Source organism: Anastrepha obliqua, chromosome 3 (genome assembly GCF_027943255.1).
Source record: "Anastrepha obliqua isolate idAnaObli1 chromosome 3, idAnaObli1_1.0, whole genome shotgun sequence".
Lineage (NCBI taxonomy): Eukaryota > Metazoa > Arthropoda > Insecta > Diptera > Tephritidae > Anastrepha > Anastrepha obliqua.
The window spans coordinates 114,542,296-114,562,356 of record NC_072894.1 but is presented as its reverse complement, the minus strand read 5'-3'; the positions used below and the strand labels follow the sequence as shown (position 1 = coordinate 114,562,356).

The following is a 20,061-nucleotide window of genomic DNA, read 5'->3' as shown; positions in this document are numbered from 1 at the left end:
CAGTTTTGGTACGAATTTTGCGGCGACCCGTCTCATGCCCAAATCATTGAAAAAAATCGAATGGCACGAACCAATCGACATGTCTAGGTCCTCAGTAATTTCTCTAACGGTGATTCAACGATTGGCCAATAAACGTCGCTTTAGTCCAAAGTAGCTTCTCCGTGTGACACAGTCAACATTCGGAATGCATCCGCGCACTTAATTTCGTCAGTGCTCTAAAAGATTAAAATAATATTCAGAATTTATTGCTTTTCCAGTATGCAAGTAATCTACAAATAAAATTCATCTGCATCCCAGAACTCGTTTCGGAGCCGAAGAACCAGGTTCACAACACTCTTTAGTCTCCTGTTTTGATTTAAAAGCTTCTGAGAAAGTCGCATTCGAATGTGGGTTTGTTTTTTCGTTGTTAGCGAATGCGGCACCCATTGTGCATACAGCTTTCTGAAACCCAATACTTCAGCCAAAATATTGCTTACACCATTTTAGTCCCTATTTCTAATACGATTTCTTGTATTTCTTCTACGATTTCTGTTGTTGTTGCTGGTTTTGGGCGTAGTTGCTGTCGTGGATGTGGATCGTTTTCACGGCTTCTGCGACCACGTTCAAATTCAGCAACCCATCTTTCTACTGTACTAATTAATAGCGAAAAGTTCTTATACACTTTCAATATTCGTTCATAAATTTCCTTTGTTTTTAAACCTTACAAAAAATAAAAATTCAATCACTGCACGATACTTGGTTTTTTCCATTGTAGAAATAAACAAAGAATGAATTGACGGATTGAAATGAAAGTTCTCATACGTCCATATGAAGAGTGTGGCAACATATCAAAAAACAAAATGAGGCTAGTAGCAACGCCATCTCTAATTGAATCGCATAACTTATTGAACAACCTAGTATATGAAATATTAATAATCTTAAGATTTAAAAAAAATATATTCTAAATAACAAAATATATCTCTTCTGAAGAATTTATAATGTTAATTTTTGATGAACATTTTTGCGGATGCATTGAAAAGCTCAGATGGCTTCAAACTTTTTGAAAGGATCAGATTAAATTTTTGTTTGAAACATTTTTCAACAACACAAATTGGGGGACATCAGAATTCGTTTTGGAGGTATGGTTCCTTCGGCAAAGTTTCTTATTTTGATCCCTAGAATATGATTTTCACAGCGCAATGGGCGATTTTTTTGCCTCCCCACAAATCGACTCGGCCTATATATATATATGTTTGTACCAAAACAGTTCCGTTTCATTTGATTACAACAAATATACATACTTCTTCCCTCCCCGGCTCCTTCCTTCCTTCTCAATAGTTTCCTTTCCTTCTTCTTTCCTTTGCAATAGTATCACAAAGAACAAATTTGATTTTCGTCCAGTGGCAACCATTTCAACCTAACCTGACCATTTGAATTTTCCTCTTAAATGGCGCGTCACATCTATATTTGTACTTTTTTAGTTAGCACACAGAAGCGGTGCCCCACCAGATTGTTCATTGTATTTTTTTATGTGCTAATTAAAATAAAAGGTGTCGGGCATTCAAAAACTGACAGAACTGGAAAAACACTAATTTAAATTATTTAAAACAAACAATGCACCTCCTCTTCTTGCAGAAATCAGTGACAGAAAATCTTCATTCTTATCTGATGACGTACAGTCTGTGTCAGAAGAAAAGAAAGAGTATCAACACCATCGAACGACGACTGAAGGAGGCGAACATATCCTACCGTCCCACATCATAAAAAACTACTGCTCTCCGAAAGACATATTGAAAAAACAAGCAAATGGCGTCACAGTATTGGACTGGCCTTCCCAGTCCCCAGACGCCAAACCCATTGAAAATGTGTGGGAAACTATAAAAACGCATCTTCCCCGAAGGTCAGTCCATGATTTAAAGCAACTCGTGCGTCAAGTTTGCAAAATCTAGTCCTGTTTGTCGACGAGCTACGCAGAAAAGCTGGTTCAAGAGATAACGATGAAGGCTACACGGTTTATTTAGTAATTACGACTCGTAGTTTTGTACAAACTTTCATGTAATAAAAATTTAAATTTATTCTTTTATATTTTATGAATAATCGCGGGTCCTTTTCTCTGACACAGACTGTATATACAAAAAGATATACTCAAAAATTACTATCCTATGCCGCTAATCTGCAACCAATTTTATTTATAATATTTCAGTTGTGCTTTTGTCAATGTAGTAGCAACAACAAGTGATAAATAAAGCGATATTTTCAAAGCAAGCAACATTTTCGTACTTAGATATGAAAATGCTTTCTCCGAACTTTTTATGTGATTCAATAAATCTTTGAAATAGCATAATAAAGGGTGATCAATTTAAAGGTCCATTCGGGTCCATTCACGACTTTTGTCGGTATCTCGTGAATAACTTTAGTATTGTTGGCTTCCAATGCCTCAATCGCAGCTGGTTTATCCACAAAGCAGTTAGATTTTACGTACGCACATAAATAAAACCTCAAAGGTGTGATATCACACGATCTTCATAGCCAATCCCCTGGTCCGAGAGGAGAGATAAATTACACACCGAAACAACGACGCAGTAAATCCATTCATTCACGGGATCTATGGTAAGTACATAGCTCCGTTTTGTTGGAACCAAAAAGTCGTTAATCATGTCGCAATAGGGTTCCCCATTCACTGTTACATTGGCGCTAGCCACGTTTTTGAAGAAATATGGGCCGATAGTTCCTCCAGCACATCAAGCCGCACAAAGCGGTTCTTTTCAATGGATGTAATGGCTTTTCGATTTTCTAGGGTTGGAGATCGAAGAAGTACATAAGAAAATATCAGCGGCAGTCAATTTTTTTTTATTTTGTTGCGTAGTTTGATTACAGATTTAAATAAAAATGCAGAGAAAAATGATACTGTGAATTTTTTTTGCATAGCTTTGAAATCGAAAAACAAATGGAAATAATAGTGCAAATGTAACTTTTTTTGTTGACTTGTGTAAAAATACATTTAATCAAATTTGCAGAGAAAAAATATTTCCATTAAAAAAAAATCGTTTGGTTTCCGATTTGATAAAAAAAAAGATTTTATAAAAAATAATACTAAGAAAATAAGAGGTTAAGGGTAGTCAGAATTTCCAAAAAAATGAATTTTTTACATTTTCTTAAGGTATGTATAATATCTTAAAAATATTATGTAAATATTTGAAGTGAATCTAAAAAATACTTTTCGGGCGCTCGGACGCTCCGGTAATCGATAGCAAAACTTTAAATGAGTTTTTCTCAAAACTATGTTTTTTGAACTGGTGTTCACTGCAACTTAAGAATCGCTTGGTAGATTTCAATAAAATTTATACTGCTTTTGAAGAACATAAAAAACCCGTGCCTGATTAAGGGATTTGTTTGTTCAAAAATTTCGATTTTTTCAACAATTAATTGTCGGTTTTTTCTCGAAAATCTGAAAAATATTTCCTGATGTCGCCACATTGTAGTTTTTGAAAAAGAAAGTTTCGATCAGGCACAAGATTATCTGTTAATAAAATTAATTTCTCTTGTCCGATTGAGTTTAGAAGAATCTCAAGGACTTGTGATGATCACCGCAAGGCACTTCTGGAGAAACGGGCTCCACACAAACAAAGATAACTTTTAAAATTATTAATTTTTTTTTTGAAGTTTTGCTAAAGTCAAGTCGAAATATGATGTATAAATGCTATGTTTTTATTTTTGTAAACTAAAGCAAATGACTAGCAAAAAAATGGTTGAAAATCATCATTTTTAGGGCCTCTGACTACCCCTAACCCCATAATAGAGGCAGCGGAAGTTTTTTTTTATTTTGTAGCCTAGTGTATGAACTATAAAATTAAGAAACTTGCAGAGAAAAATTTTTGAATTAAAGAACGATTTTCCTTTCCGAGATCAAGGAGCATAAAAAAGTGGAAGTTTTCATTTAACTGTTTCTTAGTGTAATTTTTATCTAAATTCTTTTTCGATATCCACCCATTGCCTCCTGGATGTTTCTCTTTGGATGTGTGCAAGAGATTCGCCTACTTGAGTAGTTAGTTTCTTATCGAGTAACTGTATGAATCAATAAAATTATACGATTTTGTTTTTGTTTATTTATTAGCATTTTCGCTGGCATAGCCAGTGTCGTTAAATATAACTAATTTTGTTTTGACGAAAGCAAGCCAAATTTAGGCATTTGATAAGATACAGCTTTCGAAATTTGAACTGTCCATTTTTTCGATTGAGTTAAATAGGATATGAGTCGATGTCACGTGAAGAATGCTCGGTCGAAAATATTTACCGAAGAATCATCTTTTCATATGAAACTCATTTTCACCTCGGCGGCTATGTTAACAATTTTCACATTTGGGAATCGGAGAAGTCCACCCAATTGCTTACAGCGAATGACTGTTTGGCGCCGATTTTGGTCGGATGACATCATTAAAACATGTTTTTTTATTCCATTTTTCATTAAAAGGCCGCTCCTACAGCCAATGGTGGCAGTTATCGCGCTATTTGAACTGATTTTTGGTTTCCCCAGATTCAAGAGAATAGCATAGACGACATTTGGTTTCATCAGATTTGGTTAATATTCGATCTTTTGCGTGGTGATACAATTGGGCGCCTAAAAGCTACGAACTATCTCCATTCTCCCATCATATTTTAATCGGTTAACGAGTGGAAACATAAAATCGAAGTGAGAAAGTGCCGAAACACGCAAACATGTGGCTAATAGTTGCGCTACTTACTGGAAGGTCAACCGCAAAAGTCATTTTAGTGAAATGTTTTCCAGATTTAGTGAATGAGTTAATCTTTAGAGTAAACATTTTTCATTGAAAAATTTTCATACATCTTTCTATCAAAAAAAAAAATATCGGGAACTGTTCATTTAAAATTACATATATGTTTAAAATGAAACAGTAAGTAGTTTGCAGAAAACATGACTTTAATCTTCAACGTCAACTTAAAACTCCTCTGTAGATTCTAAACTTAGTTGCTTATTACCTAAAACAAAGCTGCATTTTAGCTGCAGTAAAATAAAAAGCATCACGCCACATAAAAGCTCATTTGCCATGGCATTCTTCTATCCAACATTCCTTTTTACTATTTGTTTATTTGTTGTTACTAGAACTCTTTAATTTAGGTTCCCCAACATTGTTTTCCCCCTAACAGTTCTTAACATTTAACTTCTTAACAATTAACATCGTTTATATTGTTTAATATTTGTTTAACATCACTATTGTGTTATTGTCATGTTAATAACATTAGCCCTGTTATTAACAGAGGCTTATACATAACTCGCGTGTGTATGTATATGTGCAATATGCCTAAATTTTTTTTGCTGGAATGTTGGTACAACTGTCCTCTCTAGTGTCGCAGAGTTTGAGGGTGATCTGTCAATTAGCTTGTTCTTGGCATTTAATTATATCAGTCAACCGCCTACCAATCGAGTCACACAAATAGTACAAATAGCTATTTCAGGTCATGCATTTGAAAAACTTGAAAAGTGCTCAGATATCCGAGCGGCTGCAAAAGCGGCGGTACTTTGCTGTGGCTTCGCTTTCGCTCTGCGACGACCTTCACAGCACTACAACATTCGAGTTGCAGTTTTCTTCGTACTGCTGTCGCACTTCTACTATCTTGGACGCAAATCGACAGTACTGCTTCGTATTTTGGTTTTTCCTTTCACTTTGCTTTGTTATTAGTAGGCAGAGTCTTCACTTATGACGTCACCATGGAATCGGGAGTCGGAATCAGTCAAATCTCTCTTTACTTAAAATGGTCGAGTGTTTTTCAGGCAAAAGTCTTTGCGATCCTGCAGACATGCAAAATGCTTAGAGAACTTGGACACGTGTGAGATATTAACAATTTTCCGATAGTCAAGCCGCAATCAAGACTCTGACCATGCCATGTTGTAGATCTAAACTGATCAACTCTTGTAGAGAGGAGATCAAATCAGAACTAAGTGGCCTAAAAGAGAGCCCACTTTGTATATTTTACTATATAGACGCAATGTTAACAAATCCTGCTAAGCGGCTATTTCGAAAAAACGACACACGCGCCGAGGCGCTTCAGATAAGCATTCCGACGTGATCAACTGCCAATTTGCTGATTTAAGTTACGTTAACCAATGAACTGGCAGTTACACGCGTAAAGCTCAACCAAGCAGATCGCAACCAACGGGTAAAACGAACGAGCGGGGATATACACAGACGAGCAACTGTGCGAATGAAATCAAAATAAAAGTGATCGAAGTTAAAATATTTTGTTTAAAAACCGAAAGGATTTAGCTGAAATGATTTTACTTTTTACTTGGAGTTAAATAAGTATTAAAGTTATTCCTACAAAAAATCGCTCAAATGGATCCCTCTGTGACACATAAAGATCAGTATGATTTACCGGCGTGTGGGCAGCCCAACACGCAGGCGCATATCGAAGTGAGCGCTATGTACGAGAAGGATGAGGAAAACTCCAGTCTCGATGAAATACTTCTACGAATTGGCCAATTTGGCCGCTTTCAGCTGATGATACTTTCGTTGATTTGCGTAGCGATGTTGTTCAGTGCGATGTTTTCGGTTACGTACGTCTTTACTGCGGGTACTGTTACACGCAGGTATGAATAAACGTAGAATAAACGACGCATAAGTTGAATATAGTAAAGTTGTGAACCAATATTGTGAAAGTATAGGTTGGTGCGTGACTGCCATTCGGAAGTGCGTAGGTTCGAGTCGCATGCATGAAACACCAAAATGATAAAAACAAAGTTATTTTTCATAGCGGTCGCCCCTCGATAGGCAATGGCAAACCTCCGAGTGTATTTCTGCCATTAAAAAGCTGCTCATAAAAACTATGAATCCGCCGTTTAGAGTCAGCTTAAAACTTTAGGTGCCTCCATTTGTGGAACAACATCAAGACGCACGCCACAAATAGGAGGAGGAAATCGCCCAAAAAGTGTGGGGAAAAAGAAATCCATTATTTTCTTGGTAGATGGCTGATATGATGGTGATCGATATCTCGTAAAGTATGGTTCAAAGAGTTTAAAGTTTATGTTTATTGTTCAGATGACACTTCACACTAAAAAAAATATTTAGCTGGTTTTGTTTGTTCAATTCAGTTGTGAGTCAACAAAGAGAAAATTCGAAATATTTTAGAGCTAATATGGGTAATATCAACATAACTAAAAAAGTCCACAGGGGCACTCCACAGTTATCTTCACTCCTCTGGTTATGAGTTATTAGCAAAATCTTAATAAAACTTAATGGAGGTGGGATAAAAGTGGCCACGTACGCTGATGATGTGGTATTAATGGCATCAGGACTGTATCCCAATACGATCAGTGGGATCATTCAAAGGGTGCTAGGCGAGCTCCCTTGGGCTACAGGCTGGGGCCTAAGTTTGAACGTTTACCCTACCAAATATTAACGGACAAACCCTCTCACTTTCAACCAGTGCGAAGTACTTAGGGGTAATTCTGGACTCCTAACTCAGCTGGAAATTAAACATTAAATAACGGGTATAGAAATCAGAATTCGCTTTATATGCCTGTAAGCATTTGCTAGGAAGAAGATGGGGCCTTCAACCCAAGTATACATTATGTTTGTATAAGGTGGTTATACGACCAATTTTAACGTATGGCTCGATAGTTTGGTGGAAAGCTCTGGAGAAAAATACAACATCAAATTACTTGGCAGAATACGAAGATCAGCCTGTGCAATAACAGTATGTGCAATCAGACGATGTCCTAGGGAGGCCCTGAACGCTCTGACACACGTTATTCCGGTAGATCTACATATCAAGAAAATGGCAACAATGAATGCATTTAGGTTAAATGAAGCGGGTCGCTGAAAGGAAATAGCTCATGGTCATCCAGTCTATTACTGCGACAAACCGAATATACCTCGAAGAGGACTGACTACATCGTCCCGACGGTAACATTCAGTATAAATTTTGGCACTCTCTTTCCATCTAGAAAAGAATGGAATAAGGGATTCTCACTAAACAACACTCGACACTACAGTCTATACAGATGGACTAATAGACCTAAAATTGAAAAATCTGTGGAAGCTTGTAGGCTACTAATCGCAGAGCCCTCTTTTAAGGGCAATATTGCTATTCTTTCAGATAGCCAAGCTGCCATCCAGGCACTGGATTCGGCTACAACAACCTCTAAAGTGGTGGAACAAGGCAGGACTATCCTTACCACCTTGAGCGAAAACCATAAAGTTACCTTAATCTGGGTCCCAGGACATCGGAGCATAGCAGGTAATGAAAAAGCGGATTAACTGGCAAGAAGGCGATCTGCCATGAATAACGCTCTTGCAGAATCGGTATTCACACCACTAGGTGCAGTCAAGAGTGCGATTGCCCTAAAATACCTCCGAATCGCAGATTGTAGATGGAGAGACCAGACGAAATGCAAAATTAGCAGAACGTTATGGCCCACCTACAACCTCAAGCAATCGTCAACATTGATAAACATGAAACGACGGGACGCCTGGAGACTAACGGCGGTCATAACTGGCTTTTGGTCTGTGGGAGAACAAGCAGCCAAAATGGGCATCCATCACAACACAAACTGTCCCAGTTGTAAACAATCGGATAATGACCTGCCCTATGGAAGGATAGAATGTTAACCCTGGGTAAACCGCTGTTCGAGAGTTTGGAACAGCTGTCTGGCTTAGATGTCAACAACCTGATAAGGTTCCTGAACCGCACAGACTTGATATAGTTATGCTGTAAACAACTGGTAAAGAAGTTGGTAACGAGGATGTGGCAACAAGCGAACCAATCAACTCAAGCGAACCAATCAACCATGGTGACATTATTATACCAGCTGATTACGTGCAATTTTGGTTTCGTCAATTCTGTTCAGGAATTTTTGATGTTAAAGAAAATATCGATGATGCAGAATGCCGCAGCATCGGGGTTGTGTTCCATCAAAGCCACACAGATCGAAAGTGGCTCGCCAAAACCTCCAGAAGCTTAGTTGGGAAGTTTTAATGCATTCGCCATATAGTATGGAACTGGCACCAAGCGGTTATCACCTGTTTTTTATCATAGCAAAACTTCCTGAGTGATAAGAAATTGAAAGTGAAGAAGATTGTGAAAATTGATTACCAGTAAGGACCAAGACTTCTATGAGAGAGCCCGTATGAAGCTACCTTTAAAATGGCAACTAATTATACACAAAAACGGTGCATATTTCACCCAAATTGGACAAACCCCCATACGCTTGCCATGAGTTCCCATTAAGTGATGATACCGCCAACTCTACTAATAAAAGAGCCGTAGAGATAGGAGAGAGAACCAGTTTTGTTTTCAACCATTCTGGGATAGATTCGGTCCAGTTACTTCACAAGAGTGGCACCAAGGTCTATCTATTGTTGGTCTGCGCGATGTAGACCGAACAAATTTAAGATAGTGTTTTCCCACCTATCCAGCTCTTCAGTGGCGCAATTTCAAAAATGTGTCTGTGTCCAGATAACCCGACAACATTCGTGGTGCACCGGTATGCTGTGCGTATTTCAACATAACTCGGAAAGTTAATAGAATCCTACAATGAAACTTTCATTATTATTATTATTATTGCGCATAGGCTCACCTATTAATGAAAACAATCTGAGGGGTTGTTTTTCAAAAATGTCAAATTTACAAAACATTAATCTCAATAAGTATAAGTCTCAAAATTTTCGAATGTTCTTCTTCTCCTTTCACGTGACCGTGCATTTGTTCAGAAGCAGAAAAAGGATCAGCTTCGTTTATTTATTAAATTATTCCATCTCCTGCATTTAGTTTTTGGCTCTGCTATTTGAACGAACAATTGAATTTGAATACACAAATTTGGTTGCCAAAAAGTAAACTACTTCGTTTTTCGTGCTTAATTTAAAGTAATAAATAGAGATAAAATTTAACTTCTCTGAATTGCGTGACTAACCTAAAGCACCTTCCACCGTTGTGTATGTAAATATAAACTAGTAGAAATTCTAAGAACGAGATGCCGTACTCTTGAAATTTCTAAGTCCCGAAACTGTCGGTATTAGGAGATGTAAATTCCAGTATATATATTTTTTTTATTTTTTCAGGCTGAACTATAGGAAATTTTCGAGTAAAACCTTTTTGAAAAAAGTTTTCATTAAGTGCAGTTTATCATATTTCCGTGAATACAAATATCACCTACCACTAGAGATTCCAACCGTAACCCCGATATTTTTAAGTGCCGACAATCCCGGCATTAGTTGAAGTGAATTTCGGCAGAACTATTTTTGTTTTTTTTTTTTTTTGTTGAGGTTAAACTATTGGAGAGATTTGGAGAAACATATTTTTGAAAAAGAGTTGCCATTAATTCTAATTAAAAAATTACCTCATTTTACTTTGAAAAAAATTAAAAATATAGATATTCTAAGATCGGATACCGTAGTCCCGATGTATTGAAGTCTCAAAAATCCCGGCATTAGTTGAAGTGGACTTCAATACACTTAATTCTCATTTTACACGAATTTTATTTAGCACGATTTATAATGAAAAAATATTTTTTTTTGCACAAATTGTTTTGTTTTAACACGATTTTCAATATTTTATGAATTTTTCTTAAAACACATAGAGCAAATAGCAAATAGAGTGAGATTTGGCGAGCGTTACCGTGATATGCTCAACGAGTTTTTGTTTCCAAAAATTGAAGAGGATGACATGGATGACATTTGGTTTCAACAGGACGGGGCAACTTGTCACACTGCCAAAGTTACACTCGAACTTTTGGCTGCCGTTTTTGAAAACCGAATAATCAGCCGAAATTCCGATATCAATTGGCCACCTCGGAGCTTTGATTTAAGCCCGTTGGACTATTTTTTGTGGGGAGCCGTTAAGGAAATTGAAGGAACTGCACTTTTTTAAACTAAAATTGAATAAAACTGCATACCTAGAAATTTTCTAAAAACTCGAATTAAAAAGTTAAATTATTTTTGCAATTTTTATTAATTTTGTACAAAGTTTTTAACTTTTAGTTATAATGCTTTTATTATACAAGAAAATATGGTTTTGATACAAAAATTAAGAAAAAAAATTTGCGTGAAAAATATTTGCAAATATTGTAAAAGGATGAAGTGACTTAAATAAGTGAGGACAAATGTAGGTGTGGATGTGTGTAAGTATATGCATTTATTTGCATAATAATAACTTATCTTTTTAGCAACGATGAATAAATGCAAATTGTAATTATTATGACTTTGTATGGCACTTGTCGACACACGTTTTCAAGTCGGAAACTGATGATAGGTAGTTTGGCAAGTGCACTTTAAAAATAAATTAAATTATTAATAAAAGATAAGGGTGACGCACTGCTGTCTTCGCTGATTCGGTCTGAACTACAATTTTATTAGATTGTTAGATTGTTACCTGAATACTATAAATTACAATATAATCAAAAGAAATTTTAAATTTGAAATACGAAGCATGCGCGCTTAACTGTTCGAGAATCTTTTGGTATCTGTATCGAATTTCATCTCATGAAAATACCTGATTTTGTTGAGCAAAGGAGTTGCATTAAATTTGTTTTCAAAAGATTATTCCTGCTGTAGAAATATTCAGAAATCCTCCGGTTACAGGTCATGTCACAAAGAAATTATTACAAGCGGCAAACAATTCGGTTACTCATGCAAAAAATTCAAGAAGTTGGAGAAAGCTGTGAAAGCGAAGCGTTGTTCTTTCAATAGTCGGTCTAATGTTGCTAGAGCAAGTCGAATTTACAACAGATCAGAGACTGTTAATTCAGCAGCTTTCCACAAAATATTATGGAAGTCGTTTCATAATGTTACAATAAAAACAGCATCAAACTCGTCTTGAACGACTGAAGAAAACAGAAGATTTGCTAATCACAATACGTCGGTTGACCATTAGAGATCAGTTCGATACTGTTGATATTTCATTTGGATCATGCCAATGTATTTTGAAGAATTTTTTTTCATATGCTGAAATCACGCAATTCTTTCAAAATGCAATAACTTACACTACACTGCTTCTTCGAAAGTATTTCGCTAAAAATTCCTCTAGCACCGTGTAATTTCTGGTTATGCCGTAGGTTCATGAGGCCGCTCTGAAAAAATCATTTCGACAAGCTTGAAGCTTGCTTTTAGCGACCTGCTCGGAAGCAGCTCTTACATTTAGGGCTAAAAATGACTAGGCGTGCCCATAGACTCGAGGAAAAACTATACTTCTGATGTAAATCAAATACACAGCTGGTACTCCACAATTAGCAGGGTGCTTTAAGCTACTCCTGCTCTAGCGGTTGATGCAATGCCAAATGTGGTACCTGTAGACATAGCCGGCAAAACTGCGGCTACACGTGCCGCAATCAGACTGAGAATCGTAGGCCACAAGTTTGACCTCAATTACGCACACTCCTATATCCTTAAAAACTTTGAGGTTCATCCCTTTGGCGGTTGATCAGTGCGCATCCTTGCATAGTCCGAGTCCGCAACATTCTGCACTAATATCCCTTCAAGGGAAAAGTGGGCGGTGTCCAGTTTTAGGAGCAGAGCCGTTCGAACCTGGCTCAACATTGGGTGGAAGGGTTGGTGGAGGAGTATTCTGCAGGGACTCCCCATCAGACTCAAGTCCAGGTTACCGGACCACTGCAGCGTATTCCAAGCAAAGCTAGCGGAAATTAAAGAAGCAGCTGATTGGCTGCTCACTTCCGTAATAACTGTCACGGAGGTTAATATCTACCGTGACAGCAAAATGGCAATCAGGGTCGCTGCACTCTCGATTGTATCCAAATTCTTCGATATAAGTCTTATCTGGGTGCCTGATCATAGACGCACTGCAGAACACTGCGAGGCAATTTAGCTGGCTACACAGGGACCTGTGAGGTAGTTAGGTGGGCCTCACGTCAACTCAGCGAACGCTGAACAAGTACATTAACTTGTAAGGTCGCGAAATCTTTCTGGCCACAAGTGGGTCGGAGGAGCTCAAGGGATCTCCTGAGGTTAATAAACTCTCAGCTCTCGAATTTCGTAGGTGCCCTTTCGAGTCCTTTTTGCCACAGTTGCATGGAGAATGAGGTGGAATCATCTTATCACTTTCTCCCTAACTGCCCTTTCACAGGGCTAAGATTTAAGCATCTTGGCTCTCATCTCTTTGCTAGGCCTGCCGATATAACAGCCATTGATTTTAAAAACCTGATGAATTTTAGAAGTAGTAGAGGATTCATAAATCCTTCTATTTTTTCTAATGGCCCGGTAACAATTAGTTTACAATAGGCTTAAGTATAGTTAAGAGCGATTCAGTAAATAAATTCATGTATTAAAACACAGAAAGTAAAGTTGCGCAGTGCAGCAAAAGAAAAAATGTAACTTTATTGGTATTATTTTGGAGCATAACTGCATGGAACTTACTCTTATCCGAGGGTATAATAAAACACCAGAGTGGATCTATACCTTAATATGATCTTTAGTACGATCCTATCTCAAAAACTTCATTTACTTCTGTCGAAGTGCAAGCCTGAAATCAGTCTACGTTTAAGGGGTCTGAGCTCGAAAATTTTGGGTACTTCCAAGCATTTTTTTTACAATAAAAAAAATTAAAAACAACTTTATTTAACTTCCTTTGCATACAAAAATGAAAAAAAAAAATTAATTTTAATAATTTAAAAAATGGCGCTGAAATTGAAATCCCAAAAATTGGGCCTAGACGGTGTTGTTCATTTTGCCTCTTCAATTTATCTGAAGCACAGAAACCAAAAAAATCATTAATCAGTATGACTGCAGCCGTGCCCCGTACTAGAATAAAAAAATTGACAAAATGGAGCGGTTTTGAATTTGACACTCTAAAAATCGGGCTTTTTTCGTTTTTTAATCAAAAATAATACGAAATAGTTGAAATAATATTGTGATCTCAGTGGGGGAGATAGCCATTGATGTTTTGAATAACTTGTTAAAATTTCAGACAATTCGGTTGAATAGTTGTTTTGTGACAACACCAGGCCGAAAAAAGTCGTTTCGAGAAAAATGAGCTTAAAATTTGAGGTGCAGGAGCGCGCGGACCGCTCTCTACCTAGTTAATGGATGTCCGCATGAAAATTTCACAGTATATTCTTAAGATACTAAGGTTTAGAACTATCGAAAAAATAAAAAATCGATTTTTTGAAATTTCTAGACCACCGGGCCCCTTAAGTCTAAGCTGGCGTAGGCACAACTTAGTTTGAACTACTTACCATAGATAATAAACAAATTAAATGCATACTTTTCTTTACTTTGAACATTTTTCAATTGGGTTGTGCTTAAAATAAGATTTTCCGCAGATGTAAAGTTCCAGAATGTGACACGGCCTCAAGCGCATACGAAGAGCCCTGGACCCAATTCACCATTCCCACAAAAAGTAACGGATTAGATCAATGTTATCGATATGCGAGAACCTATACCACCAACCAAACACTCACCACCACTCCCGCCGATGAATCACTAGGACTTTGCTATGCACACAATTTCGATAACAGCACGAAAGAACGATGTTCGGACAACGATTTCATATTTCGCGATAAGGAAGTGACGATTGCGAATGAGGTTTGTATCGGCTAGCGAAAGGTTTATACGAATATATCATTTTGCTATTTCATCATATTTGCTTTAAAATTAGTTCGGTATTTACTGCGGTGATGAATGGAAATTAACGATGGTCGGCACATTTGGCAATGTAGGTCAATTTGTGGGTATGCCTCTAGGCGGTTATGTCTCAGATCGGTAAGCTTCGTTGCGTTTGAATTTGATGTTATTTCATTTTTCTATTTCCCAACAGCTTTGGCCGGCGCACGGCGCTCGCATTTGGCGGTTTCTTCAGCGGCATTTTGGGTCTCATACGCTCTTTTTCACCCAACTACACTACGTTTGTAATTTTCGAGTTTTTCGATAATATGGCATCGAGTCCGATGTACTCCATATGCTTCATTGTAGGTATTGAGTTGGTCGGTCCCAAGCGTCGTGTCGTCGCCTGTAGCATCGTCACCATTTTCTGTGCTATCGGCGGGATTTTGTTAGCAGTTGTGGCTAAGTATTTTCAAAATTGGCGTCTCATATTGCGTATTATTTACACGCCCGCTGTAATATGCATTGGATTTATCTGGATATTACCCGAGAGTATACGTTGGCTGCTGAGCCAGGCTAAGGATGAGGAAGTCAAGAGCATACTGACGCGTGCAGCCAGAATAAATAAACGTCAACTTTCCGATAATTCGCTGGATAAATTGATTTTGGCAAATCGCGCGAAATTAGCAACAGCAACGGGTGGTAAATTTCCCATCAAGGAAGCATTCAAAAAATTAACTTGGCGCATCATAAATTGCTCATTTTGTTGGATTGTTATTGTGTTGGTCTACTATGGCATCAGTTTGAATGCGGTGCTCTTGGATGGTGACAAGTACAACAACTTTATGTTTATTGCGCTCGTGGAAATACCCGGATGCTTTTTGCCTTTTCTCATAATGGATCGTTATGGCCGGAGATATTCGCTATGCGGCACAATGTTGATAAGCGGAATTTGTTGTTTGACTACGACATTTCTACCGACTGGTAAGTGTTTCCTAAGCGCAATATAAAAACTGTGCTTATCAGCTATTCATCTAATTATTTTGTATTCGTATTTACAGATGCTTTTGGATGGCGCTTAACGCTCTTCCTAATTGGAAAATTTATGATTGCGACAGCCTTTCAAATATTATATTTCTTCACATCGGAAATATTTCCAACAAATGTTCGCAACAGTTTGCTCTGTGTCTGTTCGATGGTTGGGCGTGTGGGTTCAATGTTGGCGCCACAAACACCGTTACTGGTAAGTAGCGTAACAGTGCATTGTATTAGGTAACAGTCAGTTTACGGTACAGCAGGGGTTCGAAAGCTGCTTTGAGCATAAAAATCAAAGGGTGGAAAATTGTTTTTTTCTAATAACGGTCGCCCCTCGGCAAGCAATGGCAAATCTCCGAGTGCATTTGACATTTGAGGTTTTCTGACAATACATAGATGAAGGGATCATCTGTAAAATTTACATTTTTGACCTTGTTTTGCATTTTTAATTCCAAATAATGGGAATAGGAACTTTGTTTATTACGAGAAATCTACATTTATGCTAAAAATAGAGAGAAAAGTAGTTTTCTGCACGAAAACTTCATAACACAGGACTTAGTTAATGATAGTTCGCCTATTTTCACAGGTACCCCTCGGGCTGCGCCTGAAATTACCTTTTAAAAAAATATACATACGAATACATTTTTGGTACAGCTATCACTTTTAGCATAACATTTCCTGTTAGTGCAGCGAAGTTCATTGATGAAGTTTGGCAAATTTTTCTACTCTTTCAAATAGGTTAGGAATTCTATAAGCAACACATTTTTTGTTACAATAAAAATATCCAAAATTCCTTGTGAGAAATATTCATTTTTTTTTAGCGGTTCCATGTGAATTGACCCAAGTATTTTGGACATCGTCATAAATTTTTGTGAAAATTGGTTTATTTGTAAGCTTGAGTATAATAAGAAGTAAACTAATAAATATTAAAAAAGTTAATACTTTTGAGATTAAGTTAATTTTGAAAATTTTGGTTGAGTTTTTTAAAGCGAAATATTTTTGGTTTTTTTTTTCAATATTTAAAATTCTTTTAAAGTTTTAGATGAATTACAAAAACGTTTTCCCGACAAATTTAAAAAAATAAAATAAAAAGGATATTTTTTTCAAAATAATTGTATATAAAAACAAATTAAAGTACCACAAATTATCTGTACAAAAATTTTCAACATTTATAAGATCACAAAGTTATTATTTTTTTCAAAAGTTGTTTGGTTTATCCCAAACCAATTTTGCCAAAAAATAAAAAACAGAATATTTTTTTTTCAAAATATATAAAAAACATTTAAGTGTACAATATTAAATTAAATTACAAAAAAGGCTTTTGCCCAAAAAATTTAAAATTAAAAAAGGATATTTTTTCCAAAATATATAAAAAAACCTTTAAGTGTTAAAAACCTCTGTACCAAAATTTTCAACCGTTATTATTAATTTTCAAAATTTGGTTTAGGATATATTCCAAAGAAAAAACGTTTAGCCAAAAGTTTTGGAAAAAGATTTAAAAGGATGTTTTTTTTTTCAAAATATATAAAACAATTTAGGTGTTAAAATCGCGGAACTATTTTTTTTTTTTTTTTTTGGTTTAATTTTGTTTTAGGATAAATTAGGAAGCTTTTCTCTAAAAATTTAAGTATTAAAAACATAATATACTTTCAAACCCTCTGTGCCAAAATTTTTAACATTAATAGATCTCAAAATTATTAATTTTTTTTTTCAAAATATTGTTTTAGGATAAATTACAAAACAACGCTTTTCCCCAAAAATTTTGGAAAAAAATATTTTTTTTTGTTTTTCAAAATATATAAAAATAATTCGAGTACCAAAAATTATCTGTACCAGAACTTTCAACATTTAATAGACCTCAAATACATTACAAAAAAAAATGTATCCCCAAAAATTTTGAAATAAATACATAAAAGAATTTTTTTTTTTTTTCAAAATAATTAAAAAAATTAAAGTGTTAAAAAGCATACTTTAAAAACCTCTGTCTCAAAATTTTCAACATTTCGTGGTGTATGAAATTATTAATTTTCTTCAAAATTTTGTTTTAGGATAAATTAGGAAGCTTTTTCCCAAAAATTTTCCAAAAAATTGAAAAAGAATTTTTTTTTCAAAATCTATAAGAAAAAATTAATGTGTTAAAAACCTTTGTATCAAATTTTTGAACATTTGATAGATCGCGAAACTATTAATGTTTTTCAAAATTTTATTTTAGGATAAACACTCACTTCACCTGGCCATCGCTGTTAACACAACATTCTCTGTTAGGGCAGTAAATTGTATTTATTTTTGTTCTAAAGTAAAGTTTACCTGTTTTTATACAAAAAAAATGCGTAGACTTCCGACTTCTAAATAAGATGTTTAACCGCATTTGATTAATCATAAGTGTAGTAAGACGCGGTGGAAGTAGGTTCTAAAATACATGAAGTGAAAATGAAATAAGACAACCCAAAGCGCAACTCGCAGTGTACTCAATTCAAAAATCCTTCATTTAGTAACAAAAATTATTAAAACTTTTGACGAAATAACTCAACATTTCAGTATAAGCCTTTTACGATTTCTAAACAATGAATATTCACCATTGCTGCCATGTCCCAAGAGCCAAGGACCTATGGAAGGTTTGTTTAAATTGTACGACTTGCTCTCACAAAGCATACGATCAGTAGTCATAGAGCTCACTTGTGATGCCCACTGATGATTACCCCGTCGTACTTCAAAATATGCTTAAATCATCTCAATATTTAAATGAATCCAATTAACACTTCAAGCACCCAATTAGCACTTTCTGCTTTCGATTTAAATCATCAATCACTTATTACTTAATTTGCAGTTTAAATTTATTAATACTGATATTAACGATTTTTCCCCCTCTTTCTCAGGCCAAATATGACGAGAACGCTCCGGCAATATTATTTGCCATTTCCGCGATTACCAGCGGCATTTTGGCACTACTCTTTCCCGAAACGACAAATATTGTGCTGCCAACAACAATGCATGATGCACACAACATTGGGGTGAAACAGCAGAAAAATAAAACAGAAGTAAATCCTAGTAATAATGCAAATTCATGAAAATGTCGGCTATTTTATTTGAATTCTGACATTCTAGAGTAATTAAAATGTGATTTAAAAAGTCTAAAACTATTAAATTTTAACTAAGTACCACAAAAGTGATTTTTTAGAATTCCGCGTATTCGTCATATGAAGGAGATGCACAAGAACGACAGGGAAAAAATGCTCAAAAATCAAGGCAATTTTTTAGCTACTTGAAACTTGTATTTAGTACCACAAAATTCAATGGACTTAAAAAAACTTTTTTTTTATATTTTTCTATAAAAGCGACATTGAGTTTCAAAACAAATTATTTGCCAGTTTTGTATTTGGTGAAACCAGATAGATGTATATATGTTAACCCGTTCCAAAATGAACCTAAAAATAAAAAACTTCGATATATTCCTCAGCACCACTATTATTATTATTACGAGGTGTGTTCAAAAAGTATCGCGAATTTTGTGTTTTTCTTCAAAAATTATTTATTTATTTATTAATATCTATTTTTTCTCCTTCAAAATAATCCCCATGAGATATTATGCACTTGTCCAAGGTTTTTTCCAATCTTCAAAGCACTTCAAAAAATCTTTTTGTTTTTATCTTGTTCCGCTCCTCCTTCGATGCCGTCTTTATCTCGTCAATCGTAGCGTAGCGTCATCCTTTCATGGGCCTCTTCAGTTTCGGGAACAGGGAGTCAGATCTGGGAATACGGTGGCTGTGACATCATTGTGTTGTTTTTGGCCAAAAGTAGCGCACAAGCAACGATGTGTGAGCAGGGGCGTTATCGTGATATAAGAACCAATTTTAGTTCTTCCACAAACCCGGGCGTTTCTGGCGGATTGCTTAGCGCAAATTGCGCATAAATTGCAAGTAATATTCCTTATTGACCGTTTTACCCTTTGGCAAGAACTCATACTGCACAATGCCCCTGCAATCGAAGAAAACGGTAAGCAAAACTTTTACATTCGACCGAACTTGGCGCGCTTTTTTCGCTTTTGGTTCGTGCGGCAGCTTCCTTTGAGATGATTGAGCTTTGGTTTCCACGTCATAATCATAAACTCACGATTCGTCACCAGTTATGACCCTCTGGAGCAAATTTGGGTCGTCACGGACAGAGTCCAACATCTTATTAGCAATATTCATGCGATGCTGCTTTTGGTCGAAAGTGCGCAGTTTTGGTACGAATTTTGCGGCGACCCGTCTCATGCCCAAATCATTGAAAAAAATCGAATGGCACCAGCCAATCGATATGTCTAGGTCCTCAGCAATTTCTCTAACGGTGATTCGACGATTGGCCAATACCATTTTCACCACTTCATCAATTTTTTCGTAATTTATAAATTTATATTATAAATTTATTTACATTTTCGATAGATTGACCGTACAACGTGAAAGCGCCAAGCCGAGTATCTATAAAGAATTTCGTTTTCCAA

General features: G+C 36.0%; 1 protein-coding gene across 1 annotated transcript; it reads left to right on the top strand.

The window, feature by feature from the left end:
- The first annotated feature begins 6,110 nt into the window (after window positions 1–6,110).
- LOC129242763 (solute carrier family 22 member 3-like) lies at window positions 6,111–19,040 on the top strand. Its single transcript, XM_054879594.1, has 6 exons — window positions 6,111–6,586; window positions 14,267–14,528; window positions 14,602–14,705; window positions 14,761–15,530; window positions 15,608–15,789; window positions 18,458–19,040. Exons 1-6 carry the CDS (start codon window positions 6,333–6,335, stop codon window positions 18,647–18,649), a joined length of 1,764 nt encoding a protein of 587 aa, XP_054735569.1. The 5' UTR covers window positions 6,111–6,332; the 3' UTR covers window positions 18,650–19,040.
- Window positions 19,041–20,061: the final 1,021 nt, after the last annotated feature.

Coding starts and splice junctions, on each gene's coding strand:
- LOC129242763 (XM_054879594.1), top strand. CDS start 6,333: ATGGATCCCTCTGTGACACATAAAGATCAGTATGATTTACCGGCGTGT. Junction 6,587..14,266: donor GCGGGTACTGTTACACGCAG/GTATGAATAAAC, acceptor GATTTTCCGCAG/ATGTAAAGTTCCAGAATGTG. Junction 15,531..15,607: donor TACGACATTTCTACCGACTG/GTAAGTGTTTCC, acceptor TCGTATTTACAG/ATGCTTTTGGATGGCGCTTA.